General features: G+C 31.2%; 1 protein-coding gene across 1 annotated transcript in view; it reads left to right on the top strand.

The window, feature by feature from the left end:
* Positions 1-12,935, top strand: part of LOC145307558 (uncharacterized) — a 125,374-nt gene extending 112,439 nt beyond the window's left edge. The window contains exons 13-23 of the mRNA XM_080150013.1: positions 2,591-2,814; positions 3,543-3,713; positions 5,354-5,393; positions 7,938-8,042; positions 10,235-10,333; positions 10,534-10,632; positions 11,178-11,276; positions 11,437-11,535; positions 11,707-11,805; positions 11,979-12,077; positions 12,853-12,935. Of these exons, the coding sequence (XP_080006139.1) occupies positions 2,591-2,814; positions 3,543-3,713; positions 5,354-5,393; positions 7,938-8,042; positions 10,235-10,333; positions 10,534-10,632; positions 11,178-11,276; positions 11,437-11,535; positions 11,707-11,805; positions 11,979-12,077; positions 12,853-12,935 (1,217 nt within the window). The remainder of the gene's footprint in view (positions 1-2,590; positions 2,815-3,542; positions 3,714-5,353; positions 5,394-7,937; positions 8,043-10,234; positions 10,334-10,533; positions 10,633-11,177; positions 11,277-11,436; positions 11,536-11,706; positions 11,806-11,978; positions 12,078-12,852) is intronic.
* The last annotated feature ends 1,970 nt before the right edge of the window (positions 12,936-14,905 follow it).

The following is a 14,905-nucleotide window of genomic DNA, read 5'->3' as shown; positions in this document are numbered from 1 at the left end:
ACACAAATAGTAGCTACTAGTTTAGGAGATATTGATTATGGCCACGCCCCTTTTTTATAGGATAGTATTATTATTATCTAATTGCACATTAGGGAGGAGATGTTATCCCTATGAACGACTATGAACGCCTGGTTGGTATTTATGGCCAAGCCGAACCGGGTTTTTTTGCAACTTTCCTGTGCACGCCACTAGAGCAAAACAAAAAAATACGAATTCCGTTTTGACCATTATAAAGCTTCCCTGAAACTTACAGCTCGATCGGCCCATAAAAGTGGCGCTCGGCACTAATGGGTTAATAATCAAATATTAAAATGTTAAATACATCATAAAGAAAATAAATCTTGTAAAAGAAAATAATCTTTTTCATTTGGGAATAATCGTCTTTTTCTTATAAAAGGTTTCGTGATTTCGAATTTACATTTAATCTAATTTTAATGAAAATAAAGAAATTAATTTGCCGTCTTTTAAAAATCATTCCACACTATTAAAATGCTTAAAGAAAGAATTCTTACCGAGGTCATTGAACATGTCAAGCCGGGAAGCATTCAAAGGTATTTTTCAGTACGGATAACACCACATTTTTGACTATACATGGGTTTTTATCACACAGATATTACGCACATCTTGAAAGAAAGAATAAAGATGGCTACGCTAGCTTTGTTTATGTTTGGTTGCGCAAGCGTTATTATGAATGCCGTGTTCAATTATGAACTTTTTGAAAATAGGCGCTTTCTCAACTGCCAATAATGATAAGGAAAACAAAAAGGATAAAGGTTCGAGTTCACAAACGTAACATACTATTATACTACCGATACAAATATAATTGAGTCATATTAATGATATCAAAATGTATTCCTATCAATCTATTGATTGCTAGATATAAAACCATGGTTTGTTTTTTAAAATGTTTTTTAGAGACAAGCATTTTCTGTGATAAGAATTTTTTGAGATTTAAAAAGAATACACATAATTGATGGTCCTGAGATTAGCTCAGTTTTATGTATCATTTATAATATTATCAATTGCCTGCATGTATCTTGTTAAGTGGTTATATTAATTTTTATCATATATATACAATGCAAATAACTGATTTCAAATGATTTTTAATGTCATATATCTAAAGCCATGTAGATATGTAGATATTTATATAAAGTTTTAAACAAATGAAAAATTGAAATCCAGGAACCATAATCAGTGATATTCTTTTCCATATATGGCTTTATTTTTGTAACCATTGGAAGAAAATTTAAAATCTATCCATAGAAAGCAATTTCAACATTATTTGGTTGGTTTAAAGTAAACTTCAACAAAAAGATTGTTATTTGTTGATTTTGATATAAAGAGATGTATGATAAAAACACCAAAAACATTTATGTTTTCAAGGGAATAAATAAATTTTTAACAAGTTTGATTTATTTTTAAATTGGAAGTATTTAAGACTTAATTCTCAAAATAGTACTCTAAGAAAACATTAATCTGTGACATATATAACTTTTTTTCCTGCTTCATGATCACTTTAAGGGCACTATAAAATGACTTAAGACTATTGGTTCAAATGGTAACTGCCCTTAATTCCTTTTGCCATTTCCAAAAAGTTAGAGAACTTGTTTCTAGGCCATGTTCTTAAAAAATTGTTGTACCGAGGCACCCTTAACACTTGGATCTCACTTTGTACTGAGTGCTGCAACATTGACTGAAACATGAGTCCTCTTACAGTATCTCTAAAATAGGCTACAGTTGCTTGTCGCTCATGGCACTCAAGGGGCACCTAAGGCTCCCCTAAAGATGAGAACCAAATAAATTTCAAAAATTCAGTTCTTGATAAATTTATGTGTGTCAGTATTCTACCCATAGAATCAGTTCTAGGCGTTCAAAACCACTTCCAGAGGTATTTTTGGTGTCAGGGGACTATGCTGGTTTATATTTGAAAGAAAAAAAGTGATGTAAAAATTTTATCCTTGTAGATTTTAAGTATCTGTCTGTTATTCAGTGCTAGATCGATTCCTAGATTTTAATATTTTTGCAATTCCTCAACTCCATTTCAAGATAGAGGGCTGAAATTTTCAGGGGTTAATTAATTTTACATTCTACATAACTCCACGAAGTTTTATTAAGACTTGTTTATTGGGGTGCTGGATCAATTCCTAGATTTTTAAGTTTTGTGTTTTTAAAGGTTGCGTGATTTATGGTTTTGTAATTTCCCTATTTTACCAAGATTAATGTTTATTTTATGAAACTGTTCTAAAGTAGTTTTTTTTTTATTTACATTCTTAATTTTTGAGCTTCATTTCTCATGTTGTCTTCATTGTTAAAAAATAGATTGGTATATTTGCTTTTGAAGCTCTGGTGTGACTTGTTCACTTCCCCCCCCCCCCCTGAAGTTGGTTTTGATACCTGAGTTACAATTTTTAATTCTTTTAACACTCATGAAATACTATTGAAACATTAGTTTTTATTTGCTTTTTAATATAACACCTAGCTTTTTGATATCTAAGTTATTAAAAATCAGTCAATTGTAATTTTAAACAATATTTGATTAAACTCTTAGTAAATATTTCAAATGGAGTTCAATAATTAAAATTATTTTCAGGAGCAACAGTACTTCATGAGCTCGCCCATATAATTGGTTTTATACATGAACATAACAGGTTTGTATGGAAGTCAATCAAGTTAATAATACACTACAAGGCTAGGCTCCACATATATATGCATTTGTTTATCTTAAAATTAAAAAGGCTGAAGTTTTTGCAGTTTATTTCTAAACCTTGGGATTCAATTGATGTGATAAAATTTTCACTAGAAAAGTATTCACAGGTAATAAAATGGTGACAATATCCATGCATAACTAAGCACAAATATATATATTGGAAAAGGGATAAAGTAAATCAAGCATATGCTCTTTGGAAAAAAATCTACAATTTATTATAATCATTAGCAGCAGAAAAAATAAAAAATATATCAAAAATCATAAATTAAGCTAATCGTCCTTTTGTCTATGAACAAAAAAATCCCTTAGAACAACCAAAGATAAGTGAAAATAAAAAAAAATAAAAAGCAGTTGGACTGCCTTGGATATTATATTCTCAAATATGCCCTATGATGATGGGAAAATTTACAAGAAAAACATAGGTTTGGCTTTAATAGCAGCTTAGTAAATCTTATTTTCACATAGCATTATGAACTGATGGACATACTGATGGGGGGGGGGGGTCATATATAATATGTGTAAGACTTAAGGAGGAACATTTTTTTTTTCTGTGCAATTTAATAAATATTAAATGAATTTATTAGATTAAAACACAAAATCCAAATAGAATTTTTTAGGCCTGACCGTGATCAATTTGTTGAAATAAAACATGAATTGATGGATGAATTTTACAAAAACAAAATGAAAATTAGTAATGACATTCATGGAGAAACACATGAGGTAAAATATAATTTTTGATTTATGCTTCTCTAAGTAATAATTAAAATACATTTTTTAATATGTTGTAAAGAATTTCTTACCAAAATATGAAATATTAATGTTTGAATATATTTAGACTCCATATGACTACTACTCCATAACCCATTATCCAGAAAGTGGAGGACATTGCAGAGATAATGAGACATGTATAATTGTCAAGGATCCATTTAGAAAATACTTCAATGACACTGGTTTGCTCAAACAATATCCTGTGAGTGATAATTTTAAGTCTAATCCTTATACTAAAGTAACAGGATGTTTCTTTGTCTGTGTATGTATCTGTGCGTCTGTACCAAAGGATCTCGCTAACCGCTGAACCGATCGGGTTCTCCTTAACAGGGTAGCTTCTCATAGGTCCCAGGAAGGTTTATAACTATTTTTTTGGGGGGGTGGGACACCCCCAACCCCCCCAAAAAATAAAAAATCCCCCCCCAAAAAAATAAAAAAATTAAATTTTTTTAATTAAAATAAAAATGAGGGGGGAGGCATCCCCCCCACAAAAAAAAATTTTTGCCCCCCAAAATTTTTTTTTACTCTTTCTTTTAAAATTTACAATAAGAAATTGGGTTATTAAATTTGACTCTCTCCTCCTCAAGAGGCCTCTAGGGGCATAGCCACTAGTCCTTATAATAAAGTAACAGGATGTTTGTTTGTCTGTGTAATTGTATGTTTTTACAGGGTAGCTTTTAATTGGTCCTCGGAAGTTTTTTTTTTATTTTGGGCAGGGTACCACCCCCCGTCCATTTAAAAAAAATTATACTTTTTAAATCTAAAAAAATTTGGTTATCAAACTCAGTTACGAATATCTTAAGATGATATAAAATTAATGGGACTGTGGTGAATGTAAAAATTTCTCATCTGATTATCAAACCTTTAGCTATACTGATCAACCAAAAATGTCAAGGATTTATTTGGGGCATTTCTAGAAGAAAAATCTTAACACTGAAAATCTTAACATTTGTGTTCTTTATAAAGTTTCTATACGGGATTACCCTAGAATAACTGCCCATTGCAGTAAGGAAGTCGAAGTTATCACTTACCTAATAGTTAATTCTTACCCAAGACCAGTTGTTTATAAAATATCCCCTAAATTGGTTTAAAACTTAAACAAGCCTATTTTCAGAGCCAATTATCTCCAGTGGATGTTATTGAGATTTCAAGGTATATTTTTTTTAATTAGTGTTGAAAGGGTGAAGAAAGCAAAATATGACTGACTGATATGTTGTTGGAAAAATAAAAATTGTTTATCCCTCTAGTTCTGATAGGAGCTGGGATTTAGAGGGGTATCCCCTACTTCCCAACATACTAAGGTGCAGAGAGGGATTCAATTTTAAAGAGTTAATATGACTAAATAATTTAAAATGCCAACAACACAGTCTCTGTACACATATCACAGGAACCACAATTGAAAGATCTAAAAGAAACATACAGTTTATTTGCAAAAATAAACTTTTAAAAACTTATTACATAATTCAAAAAAAAAAAATCATAAATCTTTCATGTAATTATATTGAGTCGTAATTTTTTTTACATACAATTATATTTTTTATTTTTATTTCAGGGCCTATAATTGTAATGTGACTGATGAGATGAATGTAAGATATACTTTTTTTAATGGTAGTAGGGCTAGTGGTAGCGCTCGTGCCCCTTGCCTGCCTAGCAGCAGTCACTTAGCCTTGTAGCTTATAACTAACTTAATCTAATTTTTTTTTTTTTTTTTAATTAGTGTTCTTGGCCAGAGTCATAGTTTTGTCAGAGGTTGGAGGGGGGAGTGTACCAAATTTTCAAATTTGAAAAAAAATTTGAAAAGATAACACCAAATTACTTATGAAATTAAAATAGGAATGATTTATTATTAATAATTACAAACCAAATTATTTATTTAAGGTGAGGTATGAGGAATACAAGAAAAAACTAGATGAAGCAGGTTATAAATATAATGTTTTTAACCCTTACAGACCGAGCCTAAATTCCCACCTTAAAGGGGGAATAAGGTTGAATATTGTAGATGCGAGATCTAAGTTTCAAATGAATTGAACGTACGGACATCACTTTTAAAGAAAAGCTTCACTTCTAGATTAATTTATCTAATCTTCATTATAAATATGTACAACAGAGATATTCACCTAATTTTGATTGACAGATGCCTCTAATTAAAGCTCTTACCTCAGGGGACAAGTTATTGTTATAATAGTCAATCCTTAGGCAGTTTTTATGCATTATTAAGCCTATTTATTATCAATATACTTCCATATATGGATAATATAGGCAAACCTATGGTAATTTATATGTGATTACCCAATGTTATACAGGGTGCGCCACATATCTAGGGACTTTTTTAAAACGGCCATAGCGTCAAAACTACTTGACCAATCAGGACGTTTGACCCCACTATAAAAAGCTTAGGTAATGACCTTTTAGCACAAAAAAATCTTTGGGCGAAGATGGGCTCGTACTCCGAGCTGGCCGCGCTTATGTTCAACAAGGCAGATTCGAAGTGCGCCGGTGGTATAATCTGGATTCTCAACTAGGGCCCACTAAATCGGACCTCAGCCCATCTGTAGATGAACTAGAGTTATGCAACTTGCTGGTGATACTGTTAGGTACATAAGTAAGACACTAGAAAAGACTACAGCTCTTTATCTAAAATAGCTTGGCTTTAGTACTCCGGCAAAGTGAAACGTGGCAGATTTAGAAATGTCAAAAACTTCAAAAATCGTGTAAAATCGTGAAAATTTCTCGTTTCTCGACGTCAGAGACCCATATGGAACTTAAAACTCATTTTAGACTATGAATTGCGCTGACATCCCTAGATGAATCTTCCTGCCATTTCCAAAAAGGTATAGAACGTCGTTCTATCTCAACTGTGGTCCAAATAAGAGCCTCTGTGTCAAAGGGTAGCTTAAAAGTTGGGTGAATTTGGATCCTGCGGTTACTCACATTCCTAAGGAAATGGGGCCTCCCAGCAGCCTGATCTTAATTCAATGGACTTTTGGACCTTGGGCTACTTTGAAGCATGCACCAATAGACGTACCCATACCATAAAGACCTCCCTCATTGCCACTATCAAGGAGAACTTCGCCAGCTTGGACAGTTACATTCTGACCTTGGCCTGCCGGCGGTTGAGGAGGCGGGTAGAGGCGGTGATTGATGCTGGCGGCGATTTTATTCAATGATCTAATAGTCATATACCTAATTTGCTCCCCAGTTTTTAAAATTTAATAAAATCTTTAAAATTGACGATTTTATGTTCATTTGTTTACAATTTAGAAAAAGTCCCTAGATATGTGGCGCACCCTGTATGTTTATATTGAAATATGTACCCATTGTTAAAATAACCATGTAACTATTTATGTAAACTAAGCATACCTAAAGCCACTGATCTATTTAAGCGCTCGCTTAACATACAGACATGAACAGACAGACTGCCAAATCCAAGTAATTAGTTATCTTTATAGCTTGCAATCACTAAAATCTTCAGTTATTTATAAATTCTTGAACTTATTGGTTCTCCTCTCTTCTCTCCTGGCTTAAAGGTAATATGACTTAGTTAATTTAGCATGCATTGTATAGTTTAGATTTAGGTTCCTTTGTATTTGGCATGAATTGTGCATATGTCTTATGTTAGAGGCCTAACACTATGCACAATTAGATGTCTTGGACTTAGGCACACTCTTGTCCTACACTACTTATGTTTATTATCTCCTATCCTATAACTTTCACACTTAGCTAATTCACATGTATATATAAATACACTTATTTAACCTGTTTTCCTTCCTTTTTATACTTGATATACTTATATTATATTGATCTAACATCACAACCAACCATTTACTCTTAGTTTAAAGCACTATAATACCATGCGTGGGTATTTATTGGACTTCAACTGGAGTTCAACTAAATTCATATTATAATTGTGGGAGTAAAACAACAAGCATTCTTCACTGACACCGATTTTGAGAATGTCTATGGGTATTTCATTGAAAGTCTAATTTAAGTAGTACTCATAGAAGAGCGATCTCCATATACCAAGTTTTGGACAAGCGTCCCATTTGCACAACCAATATGATATCAGCACAAGATAACCGTACCATTTCATAGATTATAAATAACTTAAAGATATTGACATATTCAATTGTATAAGTCTGTTTATAGCTTAAAACCAGCACAACTCAATGTCTTTTTGCGTAAATAGTTTGGTTCCCTAATAACTCGAAACACCCCAGCATCTCACAAGGCTGTGTTGGAAGGTTGAATTAAAAAGCTTTTGTTCAATGATAAAGAGGAAACCAGTTAACATTTGATCTTGTACATTTTCTTAACATTATTGCAATTAGCAATGAAAAAATATATAAATTTTATTTTTAAAAAAACCTTGACAGGAGAAATTTTAAAAAGCATCTTATTTTTTCTCATTTATACATATTTAGATATGTAGGATAAAATTTTCACAAAAGATTAACTTATCTAGGAAATCTAGGAAATCTTCTTCTTGATGCATCAAAGGCAGGACTATTGGAGAAAGTAAAGGATTATATATCTTATGGTACTGATGTGAATTCAAAGGATAAAGAAGGTAAGTTACTTATTATATTTCTAATCTAATATCAATTTCTGCATGTCCAATCATTCAATTGTTCATTGACTGTTTATAACATCCTTCATCAATCTTGTTATTTTACTCTCTCTTTACATTTAAGTAGAATGCCAAAACATATTACTCAAGAACTAGTTGATGTATCTAACAATTACAAAGTGGCTCAGAATTATTTCTTTGTAAATTCTTTATTTTTAAATTTTAAATTAAAGCAGTTGGTGCAATTATGAGCAATTAATTTAATTGTCTTAAATTTCAGATGTTTCCCTAAACTGCCTCTTGAGCACTTAATCCCACCATTTTTATGTAATTGAATATAAGAGAGGGAATTAGTTTTTAATTAGTTTTTTTTTTAATTTTTGGTCTGCTGTTTGGTTAGTTTGTATTGGTTAGCCCTGCATGGTTAGGCAGGGAGTAAGGGAGGGGACAATGGATCGAATATTCAATTTTTAGGAGTCTCAGACTTTGGGTACTGGCTTAAAGGGAATGTGCACGATTACAGCAGATTTTGGCTGACTTTGGGTACTTGCGCATAAATGCCTTGCTAACTAGCTGAGCTAGTTTTGAATATGCAGACAGAAAATTTGTTATTAATGGCTGGTTTTAACAAATATTTTTTCCCAAGAAAATGTCATTTCATGTATAGAAACTCTACTGTGATATTTATGTATAAATTAATCTAAGAACCGCTTGACTTTATGTGTCAGTTAAAAATATATGAGAAGGGTTTAGGTAGTTCTAAACAAGATTTTTCAAGTGATTAATTACAGAATGTTTACTACATTGTGATGTATTGATAATTTAATTTTCAAGTAAATGATTTTTTTCTTAGAATTAATTTTGTTCTAAATTAGGTTGCCATAATCCCTTTAAAATTTTGGTAATATTTTCTTGATAAATCTGGTTTTCATTGCTTTTCAGAGAACGCTCTTAAATTGAATTAATTGCCCATTGTCCCCTCCCTTACTCCCTGATGGTTAGGGCACCACAGTTGTAGGACCTTCAGTTTTAGGAATCCTCTGCAGACATTTAATACAAGAGTTATGGCTAACCTTCAATTTAACCCATTAGTGCCGAGCGCCACTGTTATGGTCCGATCAAGCTGAAAATCTCAGGGAAGCTTTATAATGGTAAAAACGGAAAACGTATTTTTTTGTTTTGCTCTAGTGGCGTGCACAGGAAAGTTGCAAAAAAACCCGGTTTGGCTTGGCCATAAATACCAACCAGGCATTATTACCCGTTTTGGGCGGTTTCTGCCGGCGTTAAAACCCGGTTTTGCTATATAAACCCGGTTATTACAACCAAAAATTGAAAAATGTATTTTTTGAACGCCCAAAGTGAGATGAACACTTTTTAGAACTTTGATACGATCCGTAATTGAAAACTACATAACCTCATGTAATCTATAGAGCTACAAGTAATATACGAAGCGATTTATTTCAAATTTAGTGTTTCGGCTATAGGTGCCACCATTTTTGGGTAAAAAAACCCGGTTTTGTTGTTGTTGTCAAAAAAGATCTATTAGTAAAACCAGGTAATAAAAATTTCAGACTCCAAATGGAAATGCCAAACCGGGCTTATATAGGGCGTAAAAAAATGATAAAAAAATCATATAAAAAATAATAATTTAAATAAAACGAATTCACAAATAGATGTACTTGTCAATAAACTTTAGATTTAACGAAAAAAATCAGCGTCTTTACTATAAAAACAAAAAAGTTAGATGGGGTATTTTGAATTTTCATGATTTTCAAATTTTGTTGAGCTATATTAGCAAACGGAAGTAAGCAAAACTGCCTGCTCCAGGGGAAAATGAAAGCCAGGGTCTTAGAGGGGGGATTCATACTGAGAATGATGCAATTATGAAGCCGAAAACCGTTTTTTTTTTTTCATTTTCTGGAACCAGGTTTTAATGCCCGGTTCGGCACTAATGGGTTAATTTTGAAATATTAGTAGGTAGAGGGGGGGGGGGGGGGGTAAATATTTGAAGTACATTGAGGTAACAACAAAATTAACTGAAAACTTTGAGATAAAAGCTACAAATAATCATGGTTAGTTAATTTACCCAACTTATCCACCAATATATACTTATTACTTTTCTATTTCTCTGTGTATCTATAAATCTATCTAAACTACACAATATATAATAAATCTAATATATTTATATCTAGGATGGTCAAGTCTTATGTGGGCAGCAAGGAATGGAAACACTGAGGTTGTGGAGCTTTTAATACAACATGGAGCTGACATCAATGCCAAGAATAAATGGGGTAAGTTACCAATGCCAAGGATAATTATGGTTATTTACATATTATAATTATAATACTATATTTCCATCATATATATCTATTAATCTATCTTAATATACATTTATTACAAAATTATACTTTTCTATATATAGCTCCCTAAGTATCTATAATTCTACTCTAAACTACACAATACATAATAAATCTAATATATTTATATCTAGGAAGGACAAGTCTTATAAAGGCAGCATTGTGGGGACATACTGATGTTGTGAAGCTCTTACTACAACATGGAGCTGATATCAACGCCAAGGATAACAAGGGTTAGTTACATAATATTATTATAACATTATATTTCCATCAAATATATCTATCTATCTATCTATCTCACTATACATATATTACAAAATTATACTATTCTATATATAATATTCTATATATAATATATAATATTCTATATTATGATATAATATTATATATCATAATACTATATTTCTATCACATATATCTATCTATCTATCTTAATATACATATATTACAAAATTATACTTTTCCATATTTATTTCCCTGTGTACCTCTGACTCTACTTGGGCCGGATATCCGGTATGGCTGGTTATCTGGCCGGATATCTGGTCATTTTCAATATCCGTCAGGATACCAGATATTAAAACTATCCGGTTAAATGATATCCGGCCGATTTTTGACGCCGGATATCCGGTAATTTGCTGGATATTGAACGTTGGCCAGATATCCGGCCAGAACCAGATATCCAGCATTAAAAATCAGCCGGATATCTGGTATCTGGCCAAAAAAGTATCTAAACTCTAAACTACACAATACATAATAAATCTAATATATTTATATCTAGGATATACAAGTCTTATGTTGGCAGCATGGAAAGGACACTCTAATGTTGTGAAGCTCTTGATACAACATGGAGCTGATATCAACGCCAAGAATAAATGGGGTTTGTTACATAATATTATTATAATACTATATTTACATCAGATATATCTATCTATCTATCTTACTATGCATATATTACAAAATTATACTCTTCTATATATAACTCCCTACTCAACTATAAACTAAACAATATATGATAAATCTAATATATTTATATCTAGGAGAGACCAGTCTTATATTGGCAGCAGAGTATAGACATATTGATATTGTGAAGCTCCTATTAGAACATGGAGCTGATATCAACTCAAAGGATAATGATGGTTAGTTACATAATATTATTATAATACTATATTTCCATGACATATATCCTTTTATCTATCTTACTATACATATATTACAAAATTATACTTTTGTATATAAATTTCCCTGTGTATCTATATTTCTACTATAAACTACACAATATATAATAAATCTAATATATTGATATCTAGGATATACAAGTCTTATGTATGCAGCAAGGAATGGACATTATGATGTTGTGGTTGTCTTATTAGAACATGGAGCTAATATCAAGGCCAAGTCTGATTATGGTTAGTTACTTAATATTATTATAATACTATATTTCCATCATATATCTATCTATCTATCTATCTTACTATACATGTATTACAAAATTATACTTTTCTATATTTAGTTCCTTGTGTATCTCTAACTCTACTCTAAACTACACAATATATAATAAATCTAATATATTCATATCTAGGAAGGACAAGTCTTATGTGTGCAGCAAGGTATGGACACTCTGAAGTTGTGGTGGTCTTATTAGAACAAGGAGCTGATATCAACGCCAAGGATAATAATGGTTAGTTACATAATTTTATTATAATAATATATTTCCATCACATATATCTATCTATCTATCTATCTATCTATCTATCTATCTATCTATCTATCTATCTATCTATCTATCTATCTATCTATCTATCTATCTATCTATCTATCTATCTATCTATCTATCTATATCTTTGGGAGGGTGGAAATAACATCCATGATTATGAATATAAAACAATCACAAACCCTCCTTTACAGGGTAAAAAATTATTTACTAAATCTCTTTAACTTACATTATTCATTTCCTTGCCAAATTGTGATGCGCTTTTCCTTTTAAACTTAACTCTTAAAAGTTGGACCCCTTTCTGCCCTTTAATTGGTTTGGGGGGGGGGGAGGGTCCTCCTAACACCTCAGCTCCTAAAAAAAATGTGCATGTCCCCTGTTTGATATAAGTTGGTCTGTCTTATTTTGTTTCCTTTAATTTAAAAATCTTTATTTTCCTTTTTTTGAAGCTAAAAGAACATTTATTATGTTTATTTTATGTAATTTTTATATTAGGAATCTCTAAAATAAATTTCTAAGAGATTGTCCCCCTTTTAAACCCTAGTGCACACCTCTGAGAGATATATTTCAAATATATACTTTATGAAAACCTATAAGAAGCTCCCTGTAAAGGAGAGCCATAAATAGACTTTAGATTATTGAGATTCAATAATTCTTCTTGCCCCATTTTTATTACAAGCTTTGATCTAAAATTGTAATATTTTCTTTATATATAATATCTAATGAATTACCAAATTTCTAGGTAATACAGCACTAGATGAAGCCTTACTGGAAGGAAAAGCTAAAGTAGCAGAAATACTTAGGGGACATGGTAAGCTTAATTAATCTATAATTATAATTTGTTATTCTTATTTAGTATTATGTGTCTGTATATCTAAATTTCAGAAAATAAAAAAAAAACATTTTGATCAGTAAGTAAATGATCACAAAAAAAGAAAAGAAACAAAATACAATAATATTATTTTATTATGTAGCAGTATATACAGTCAAAATATGTATTATATGAATTAACAGTCTATTAAAAGCATAAACATTTATATTAATAATACAAACTAGCTTAATGTCTGTCTGTCCATCTGTCCGTCCGTCCATCCATCCATCCGTCTGAAGCTTAAGATCTTGGTAACCACAGAACAAATCGGATTATACTCTTCAGTATATATAACTATTGGTCCTGTGGTGGTTTTAAGCTATTTTCTTGGTGGTTGGGTTTTTTTTTTTCATAAAACTAACTAATGGCTCAAAGCCCCTAGAGGCTAGGGGCGAAGCCACTAGTTCTTATGATAAAGTAAGATGATCTGTGGCTGTGTGTCTGTCTGTACCAAGTTATCTTACTAACTGCTGAGCCAATATGGTTCTCCTTTACATTGTAGCTTTGCACATTATTTACGAAAAAAAACATTTTTCTGCATGAGGTCTCAGATTTTGATAAAAACTTCCAGTCCCCTTCATTTGGTCATAAGACTAAGGGCTGGGTGATTTTTAACCTTTTTAATCCATTTAAAGTCCGATTTTTTGCGCATTTTCTCACTGTGGTGTTTTCACAATGAAAAAAAGGCATTTTTTCATGATTTTCAAGTTTAAAATTTTTACATTAATTTTCAACTTACAGACATGTTTTATATATCAAATTAATCACCTAGATGGGTACAATATAGAATTTGTCTTTAAAATCACAAAAATTATGAATTACAGGGTGTCCCAAGAAAAATGTCAAAACAGGTTTTTTAAACTTTTGACACTGTCAGGAAACGAAGTTTGCCCATTTCTTGCCTTGAGAGTGAATATCATCCATTTTACAACACATATGAAGTAAATTTGGCGTGGTAACTCCAAATTTGGACACCTGAGAAATTTTTGAAACACCCTGTAAAAGTGATTTTTGCGTCTGTAGAGCTAAAAATTGGTCCAAATTGATTATTTTTTTCAAAGTAGCATACAAAATATCTAAGTATGTTAGGCCATAGTGTTTTCTGACCAGATTACAATTTTTATATTTTTTGGACACCCTGTATTTTCAAAAAAATGAGAATTTTTTTTTTGTTTTTTTCAATTTTTTTTTTCTTTTTTTAAGTTACTTAAAACTGTCATAAAGATACAGATTTTGACTAATAACAATAATATTTGCCTATTTTACAAATTTACACACTTTTGGGACACCCTGTGCATGTTTTTAAAAAATGGTGCTTTTTGCCCCTTTTTTGGGGGAAGGAGTCGTTTTAGGGCCAGAGACTATTTCTTCATTTTTGTACAATTTTCAAGGCACATAATTTGTTATTTATACATCAACCGCCTCTGGCGAACCGTTTTGCCGTTATTCACCGCCAAAGGCTGAATTTTTGACCTTTTTTACTGTTCTCGAGGTTTTAACGGTAACATTTTTGGTAAGAAGGCATTGATTTATCAAAATCACTTTAAAATACTTTTATTTAGGCTATTTTATTTACTAAATTTCATGTGAAGTAAATATTTTTGTGCATCTAACCGTTTTTCGTCAAGATGGATTTCAATTGTTAAAACAAGTGAATGAAGTGAATATAATATTAATAATTGATATAACATTAGTAATAAAAGAAACATAAATCACGTCAATTTAAAATTCCTTTTGACAAAAAGTTCAAATAAATTTTTAAAAAACATAATATTTTTAGGTGCCAAGAGAGGAAGTGAGATATAATTATTTACAACATAAAGGTAGGTAGGATATTTATCTATGCATATATATATCAAAAATTTTATATCTATCTATCTATAATAGTTTAAAGTTAATAGTAAAAAATATCTTTTTTATTCAT

This window comes from Acartia tonsa, chromosome 15, assembly GCF_053477335.1.
Source record: "Acartia tonsa isolate MP-2025a chromosome 15, ASM5347733v1, whole genome shotgun sequence".
Taxonomy (NCBI): domain Eukaryota; kingdom Metazoa; phylum Arthropoda; class Copepoda; order Calanoida; family Acartiidae; genus Acartia; species Acartia tonsa.
This window is presented reverse-complemented; position numbering and strand designations above follow the sequence as displayed.